Source organism: Phyllopteryx taeniolatus, chromosome 15 (genome assembly GCF_024500385.1).
Source record: "Phyllopteryx taeniolatus isolate TA_2022b chromosome 15, UOR_Ptae_1.2, whole genome shotgun sequence".
Lineage (NCBI taxonomy): Eukaryota > Metazoa > Chordata > Actinopteri > Syngnathiformes > Syngnathidae > Phyllopteryx > Phyllopteryx taeniolatus.
Genome location: NC_084516.1, coordinates 10,737,555 through 10,746,160, shown reverse-complemented (window position 1 = coordinate 10,746,160; position 8,606 = coordinate 10,737,555). Strand labels below are relative to the sequence as shown.

Sequence of the window (8,606 nt, the reverse complement as noted above, 5' to 3'; positions counted from 1 at the left end):
TCATCGTTTACTTCTGATCATAATGTCATGGACTGGCTGTTTAAAGGTTTTGGTTTACCTGTATTAAAACATATCTAAAGCTTTCATTTTATGCTAAAATATTGTTATTACACTGTACTAATATATGTATCATAACACCTTTTATCTATACATAATCTTTATTTATAATTATACTTATTTTACTTATACTTATTTTTAACCATCTTAAAGTGTAAAAATTATCTTAAGACAAAAACAACTAACACTCTGACATTATGGATTGCAGTTTGCAGATGCAGTTTCGGGGCAGGACATGAACAAAGCAGCTTCATTGGCTCAAAACAAGTAATATGCAAACCAGCTGCCTCATTTCTATGAAAACTCCTCACATAAGCACAGGTGAGAGCAGAGTTTGCCTTTGTCTCATACTTCTTTTGGTTTTTATTGATGAAACGAAAGTGAGTATACTTTTAATTCAGATGCATTTTTGAAATTGTGCATTTGTTGATCTGCACTATTGCTAGAATAATTTTTATAATCCATTTTATATTCTGACTATTCTCAAAGAATCAGGGAGTTGATTATGAGTTTTTGTTTGTAGTTGATGTTGTTTTAAACTTATCCTTGATAATTATTAATATTGTATCACCCCGATTTATTTTAAACTGATGGACAGGCATTCTACTAAAGAAGGGTCTTCATAGATTGTGGAGATATCAACACATACAAATGATATATATATAATTATTATAAATATGTTGTAAATTGTAATGTCAAATGATGTGTCCTCCAGATCTGCTACAAACTAATTGGCAACAGTTCATATCTAAACATAGATGCTCCCACTTAACATGTTTGGACACATATCTCCGTCATGTCTCATAATCAGTTGTACTTAGAAGTAGAATGTTGATATATTTTGTTCCCTTGGATCAGATGCAATCTTCAGCAACTATTAAAATCCTAAATAATAACTGTTCTCTCAGTAGTTCACAGAGATGTGACAAATGTTTCAAAGTTTGTGTTTACTCACTTTTCTTGTTGATTTCTGCTGCTGGAAGCCTCAGAATTGGCAGGATTCCTATGGCAGAATGAATTGCACAAGGTAAGCGTCACCTCTCTCGGCTGCCTGTAAAGGCAAATAAACAGAAAAAAAAAACAGAAAAAAAACCAAACATACACATACCCACACACATATATACAATATAATAGTGTATATATACTGTATATGAAAATAGATTTTGGTAGTGGGAGGTGTGCCTTACATGCAGAGGGCAAGCAGGAGATTGAGAAGAAAAAAGAAACATAGTTTTAAACCTGCTAAATTAACTTCAGTTATGTTCACGTACAAATGATAGATAATTACTTCCTATAATGAGAAAATAAAACAGTCTGGGCATTTCCATACGATGTTGAGGTAATGTGTTTTTTGGTTTCACGAGATGTGATGTTTAAAAAAATTAATGTTGGAAAAGGTTGAGTTCACTGTAATAGTAATAGTTTTTCTGAAACTAAGATTCTTTAAAACAAGTTATTTACATTACGTATCAGTGTATTTTATATTAAAAATTATATTATTTTTAATATCATATGAAATGTGTTTTAAAAACATGAGGTGCTAGACATAAAAAAGTAAAACTTAAAATTAACCCAATCTTGTTTTGACCCTCAGAGCACTGAATACGTTTGTCAGTAACCCTCAGCCAACTGCGATGCCAGTCGACCTTGCCATGTGCTTAAGCCTGAGCCAGCGCTGGTGACTTTATCAGCTTATAAACACGAAACCTACTTTGCATTATTATCCGCCCACTGACAGTCCACAGAGGACCAGCTTTCACTCTTCCCATCAAGCCTCCTCTTCCCCGTCCCCCGCTTCGAATCTCTCGTCGCCCTCGCCTTCCTTAAAAATTCGGAGCTGTCTCCACAGGGAAGCCGGCGGCCTCGGCAAGAAGCGTGTGGTGTTTGCAGACGCCAAAGGACTGGCCCTCACTGCGGTGCATCTATTTTTTGCTGATACCTCCTCCTTAACTGAGACACATCTAATAGAATCTTGCCCAAATAAACTGCCCGACTCGAAAAAGACACAGAACCACAAGTATCGTCTGGGCTTTCCTCAGCCGACTCTAGACTCCAAAGCGTTCCTCGCACGCCTACGAGAGACAAATGTACAGTTGGAAAGCTGCAACATTTCTGAATGCTCCCTTAGAGGCAAAGTGCTCATCTGCCATGGGAGCACTGACAAGGCCGTGCACTTAAGGCTCACCTTTGACTCCTGGCAGCACTATTACGACATCCCATGCGTGTTTTTGCAACAGCAGCGGTGCGGCGGTTCTGACATGGATGTTTTTACCTTCGACTTGAGTTTACCTCAGGACATAAAGCCAATGGAGGGAATAGAGTTTTGCGTGTCTTTCAGGCCTGGATGCGGCACATCGATGCACTGGGACAACAACAAAGGGAAGAATTACAAGGTGCACATGGACAAAGATGCTGGACAGTCCTACCCTTCTCTTCTCAAGCACTGACCACCATCTTGGACTTCTTATGTGGCCCTCAGTATACAGAACCATGCGGAGCTAAGCTTCTTCAAAGGAGGTTCACGTATTGAGTCTGAGCGGAATAGAAACCTCTTTGTTCAGATAAATAGACCAGATGACAGTAGTCTAGTCAAAAGAGCTACGAGGACATATAAATAATGGAAATAATGAATATGCACGGTGAAATGGCCACTGCTGGATGGATGTTGTAGAGTGCCATAGCTCAGCTACCCTGCTGAAATGTGAATATTTAAACGTTGAATTTACAATTAAGCTCTTGTCACCCGAACATCTTTAGCACACTTTTCAAAAATGACAATTTGAACTAGAGGGTTTAAAGTGTTCATTTTGGTTTTTTTTCTTTGGGGGCGGGGGGGCTTCTTTCCCTCAGAACAGAGCAGCTCTCCTGCTGAAAAGGGAATAAATCATGTAAGATTATAAATAAAACATTTTTTTGTCTTGTTTTGTCTCCTGATACATTTTAATCCATAACGTGTTGCAGTTTAATTCGGCAAGAAATATTGATGAACATAAAAACATGTTTTTTCCCCCATTTTGTTATTTTTTTTCTGCTGACAGACAGTAAAATGAACATTATATTTGAAGAAACATATGACTCATTAGCAATACACATTTAATAAATAAATAATATATAAACTAATATTTTTCATTGCTGATTGGCTGTCGACCAGACACCAGCTCCTGCACAGTGGCTGTCGACCAGACACCAGCTCCTGCACAGTCTGTTGAGATCCAGCTCTCCTGCGACCCTTATAAGTGACCTTCTAAGCTCTATAGAAAATGGATGGATATTTATCACCTCTTCTGGAATGCATCTGATCCAATCCCAGTCGACTTGAAAAGCAACAGTTGCCGCAATAACCCTTAATTTTAAATCCATTTTAACAACTAACAGGTCAAAAGAAAGTCATTTTCTGGAAAAAGCAACACAAATTCAATAAAAGGGGAACTACACATGTGGCCTGAGGGTAATGAAGTAAAGTTACTTCTGAAAATCAGACTTAAATATATATTTAAGTAAACAAAACTCAAACATGTATGATGGCAAAGACACAACGTAAGGTTGTACAAAGGGGGCTAACTTAAAATAATTTGTTTTGATAAATTGATTGATTAATTTTTAAGTTTTTCTAATCCCTTCTGGCCAGTTATCTTCTTTAAATACTTTACATAATAATACATTATATGTTTTAAACCGATTAAAGGGGCCCTCCAGGGAAAGGGACAACATGGGACTTGTGTAAGAGAAAGTATTGTAATTTCTCGTGTATACTGCGCACCCGCAAATTTGACCTCAAAACTCTGGAAAACCCTTCTACCAATGTATAATGCATTTTATACAATGCATGACTTTACTTCTAACCCTATGATCAAAACATGAAGTATTATCTCTATTTAGTTAGTTTTTTTCAACGAATTATTCTGAAGTTAAGCACTTTATTTGAACACGTAATACTTTTTCTTAATCTTTTTTATTTACTTGCTCTTATTTTGAAATTCACAGCCCTACTTTTACATAGTAAATTAGAAACCACACAGTTGTGCTCATATGTTTGATTACCCAGGCAGAATTTGTAAGATGGGTACAATTCTTTAAAGAAAACATGAAGGACCAGCCGAAACACATTTAATTTTATTTTAATGAGATTCAAATTAAACAGTCAAGCATTTCAGAAAAGCATTGTCATTAAACTAAACATAACCAGAAGAAATTAATGATGCTTGTTGTTCAGTCATCAGTCATATTTAAAAAAAAATTAAAAATTTAAATAATTCACAAATTCTGCCAGGGTACGTAAACTTATGAGCACAACTGTACGTATATGCAGTCAGTCATCCGTATTCTGTCATATTGGAATGAAAGTGTAGGCTACACCTTTTTCATAACCACTAGATGGCGGTGGCATATTAGAATGAAAGTGCACACCTTTCTCATAACCTCTAGGTGGCGGCAGCATTTTGGAATGTAAGTGTACAGCTTTTTCATAACCTCTAGATGGCGGAATACATTTATAAAATGGAAACGTTTTTTCCATTTTCCCCTATACCTATGTATAATGCGCACTATTAACTTTTGACAATTTTTGGGGGAGAAATGCGCATTATACACGAGAAATTACAGTACATACAGCAAATCATTTTCTCCCAACACAGAAAAGAAAATGAACGCCCTTTTTGCACATGATGCTGTTTCACACAAACGTAGACGTAAGGTTGTTAAGATTAATTTTCTTGGTGTCTGTTTCACGTTATGCATCATGCATTCCTGACAGGATAAGTCTGCTAACTAAAGGAAGCTCTGGCCAATGTGACACAAAACATCTGCATGGGTGAACTTGTTGCAGGCACTCCTTAAATCTGCAGTGAACAATTGAGAAAGTTTGTCATATATCCGTACTGCCAAAATGTAAGTCTTTATCTTTCACTGTACAATTTACAATAATCTATCCCACAGGGATAATTACAGAACAGTTTCTTTACAGAATGTACGTACATACTGTAAGCAATTTAGAATACACGTCAGAATAAACACATTTAAAATTGGTATTTTAAAGCCCAAAAAGTAGAGGTATGCTCATACTGCAAATGCAAAAGTGTTATGGGTCCAAAGGTGATATGATACATACCAGATATCTACCCCTTAACTAGACCACTAGTATATTAAAAGTAAAATAATGGACACTTTTCACCTTCAGAGTCTGTGTTGTATTGCTGGAATTGGGGCCAGCATTTCATTTTTTTTTAAATGTGCAGGCCAGGCCTGTTGCTACATGCAAGGGTGGAGTCATTGCGAGATTGTGTAGCAGCCACAGTGATCTGTCGGGATCATTCTTGATCACCTGTCTGTTGGACTTCTTTGTCTTCCTCACATAAATAAAGCCAGCTGCGTTTTTTTTTACATGAGTGGGACGCACATGTTGAAGTTATAGAATAGAACCTAAAGCTCCACATCTAATTATCAAGCTCGGAAGAGTCAGTAATGTGTTTCTCCTGCCAACATCCATAGTACAGTCAATCACAATCACTAGTAGCAACAGTTTTGATATTATAACAAAAACTATTTTGCTTGCAAAACACATTTAGGTTTTCACATGAACTTAAAAATAGTTTGTAACCAGAAACCGCTGTATCTTTCTAGAAACCTACAATACAGACTAGATTGTGTCATATATATCTAAAAACACTTCTGGTTGATGATCTGACAAACCCAACAAAGGTTCATGTAGTTCTTTCTCAGAAACAGACGCAAACATTGACACTATTACATTAACTCTTCATACAGATGATGGCGATGATGATGATAATGGTGACGAAGATGTTTTGACGAAACAACCGTTTCATTGTTTGTGGAACTTGTACTAAAGTCTAAGTTTCCCAACAGTATGTTTATACTTGTAAAAATATGTAGTTTCCCATGCAAAATCACTTTTTTTTCCATAAACATACACTACTCTAGTACATGAGGGAAAAAAATCCAATTGCTTCCCCTCTTCTTTGTATGTATCAGCAATTCTGGCTTTGCAAAGACAGTTATGCCAAGTTTTGATTATGAGACAGGCATTGCCATATCTATGATTGTAATTTGTATCGGAGGGAGTAGAACTGATTTGCATCATACAATCTTTAATATTTTGCCCACTGCATATTACAAACATGATTAAAAAACACACTATAAAGCCATTATAGTTGATTTCATTAGATTGAAAAAGTTATTCGACTATGATTCTTTTGAATTGCCAATATCCAAATAAATGTTGTCTTCTTGAGTGATCACTCCATTAAATTGAACTCAAAATATCTCTCTAAAATGCAAATAAAGTCAGTACAAAGATTGAATAAATAGCTTTATTTTATTTTGCAGGTAAATCCTTCTTATGATGCAGACATTTAAAGTCTGATGATTTTCAACACTATTTCGAAGTGCAACTGTTAAATAAATGCCATCAATATCATTTATAATCATGTACGGCAACATGTTTAATGGAAACATTTGAATTGAGGCAAGGGCTGTTGTATAAACAATACAGTACACAATCATGACGGATGCTTACTGATAGTAATGTACTGTTCCAAATATTCCAGTTACACTGCAGCAAATTTTGGTTGCTGCATGTGGAGACATCGGTTGGATCAAGTTTGCTGGGGTCTTCAGTTGCACATGTGGCTGGGTAGGTGCTCGTGCTCAGGGTTCCATGTCGACCGGGTAAAACATTCTGCGGCTTTTCTGTCACACTCACAGATGAACATCTCACATTCATCATTTTTGTCTAAAAAGAAAATAGACATATTATTTTCCATTTCAGTATTTTCATGATTAAACAATAACAATCTTGTACCAGCAGTGATCAGTATTAGGTCAATAACATTAAAATATGAGGTAAAAGTGGAACTCTAGTTATGTTTCTCTACTCACTGCTACAGGTGACCTTCTTCTGGTCCTTATCACAGCTGTAGTGATAGTATTCTGTGTAAGGGTTGTCAAAGATTGGCCAACAATCGGGATGCTGCATAGCGTCATTATAACACTGGTCATGCACGTAGCAGCACCTGCAAAGGTCAAAGACAATGTAATGCAGACTATACAGATTGGTTGTGGTCCGAAATTGAAGGAGAAATAAGATTCTAACCTATCTAGCTCGTCCACAGGTGTGCCGGAGCCACCCTTTCCACAGTAGCAGCCATAGTCGATGTAGTCAAAGACAGGCCAGCTATCAGGCATCAGGCACAGAATCATTTTTCTAAACTGGCTGAGAGACTTGTAATTCAGGGATTGAGCTGTAGGACGAAACATGTACGAACAAGCTTGGCCACCGTGTCCTCATTGATGTACAGGATTAAATCACAAAGCACACTGCAGTCACGCAGCGACTTACCAACAGAGAGGCTTAAAGCCAAGAGAAGCAGAGTATTGAGGGCGTTCATCCTGTGAGCCTAAAGGTTAGTGGCTGAGTTCCTATCACTCTCCCATCAGACCCTCTTTATATAGTCAGAGACCTTGGTATCTGCAACGTCAGCTGTTCATACTGCACAGGGTCGCACGCCTCACAATGCACAATGAGTTCAACATATGGATGGGGTGATCCTGAGTCTCACACCGTGGGAACCCTAAGAACTTATTTAAATGTGCTTCACGTTCTGTCTGGAATTCAGCTGGTCAACAGCGATGTTTGGAATTGCTGGCATGTGTGTGTGTACACAACACAATCTCACAAACAGGTCAGAAACTATGAGAGTATGAGGCAATCCTGTTGAAACAGAACTATGAACATCAAGGCAACTGCCTGCAAATATATCGTATTTTTGCATCATTATAGGATTTAGGGATACAGTTTGTTCATATCATTTTCATTGGCTTCACTATTATACAAGATAACACATCAAGCATTCATTGATTTATAGGAGATTCTCTCATCTACTTTATCTGTTTTTTCAAAAGTGTTAATACAATTTTTTGGCTGAAACCCAAAGAAACACTCATGTAGTACACAAAGAGTTCGGCATAGCCCCTAAACAAAACAGATGGATTAAATGCAAGACCTGGATCTATTTATGCTCACGTTTTAAACAATATGTTTCTATAATTGGGTATATAGTCTAGTCTGAGATACTCTCACAACCAGTGCAGAGTAAATCCACACTCACGCCCAAAATCAGCAGAGATAGGCTCGAGCTCACCCATCATGCTAACGAGGATAAGCGGTATAAAAAATGGATGGTTGGATAGTTTATCGTGATGGAGAATTGCACTGCATCAATCTTATTTACCTTATTTAACAAATAACAAGTGAAATATTAAATACTCTACATGTCAGTATGATGAATTGCTGTTCTCTAAAACTACCAAAACAATCAAAAATACCCTTCTGACACCCAAAAAAAGATATGTACTTTATTTGTTTTTGATTAATCAGATTTTCAATGATGAGTGTATAAAACAACTTTTCATTTATGAGTGTATAAAACAGCCTTCCATCAATCAGTTCATTTTGTATACTACTACTTCTGTTCATGGTCACAGCACGTGCTGGAGTCTATTCCAGCTGACAGGTTGCCATTCAGTTGCAGGGT

At 37.0% G+C, this 8,606-nt stretch overlaps 2 protein-coding genes across 2 annotated transcripts in view; one reads left to right on the top strand and one right to left on the bottom strand.

Annotated features, from left to right (window-relative positions):
• The first annotated feature begins 306 nt into the window (after positions 1-306).
• ppp1r3c2a (protein phosphatase 1 regulatory subunit 3C2, duplicate a) lies at positions 307-2,978 on the top strand. The gene is given in 3 exon segments (XM_061747669.1): positions 307-437; positions 1,041-1,084; positions 1,652-2,978. Coding segments are annotated over 3 exon segments (1,176 nt in total). The 5' UTR covers positions 307-329; the 3' UTR covers positions 2,676-2,978.
• A 3,387-nt stretch (positions 2,979-6,365) lies between these two features.
• Positions 6,366-8,606, bottom strand: part of LOC133465165 (phospholipase A2, minor isoenzyme-like) — a 3,988-nt gene continuing 1,747 nt past the window's right edge. The window contains exons 1-4 of the mRNA XM_061747659.1: positions 7,412-8,606; positions 7,166-7,313; positions 6,952-7,085; positions 6,366-6,805 (exon numbers count right to left, since the gene is read on the bottom strand). The exon at positions 7,412-8,606 is cut by the window's right edge and continues 1,747 nt beyond it. Of these exons, the coding sequence (XP_061603643.1) occupies positions 6,687-6,805; positions 6,952-7,085; positions 7,166-7,313; positions 7,412-7,460 (450 nt within the window). The 5' untranslated portion in view covers positions 7,461-8,606 and the 3' untranslated portion in view covers positions 6,366-6,686. The remainder of the gene's footprint in view (positions 6,806-6,951; positions 7,086-7,165; positions 7,314-7,411) is intronic.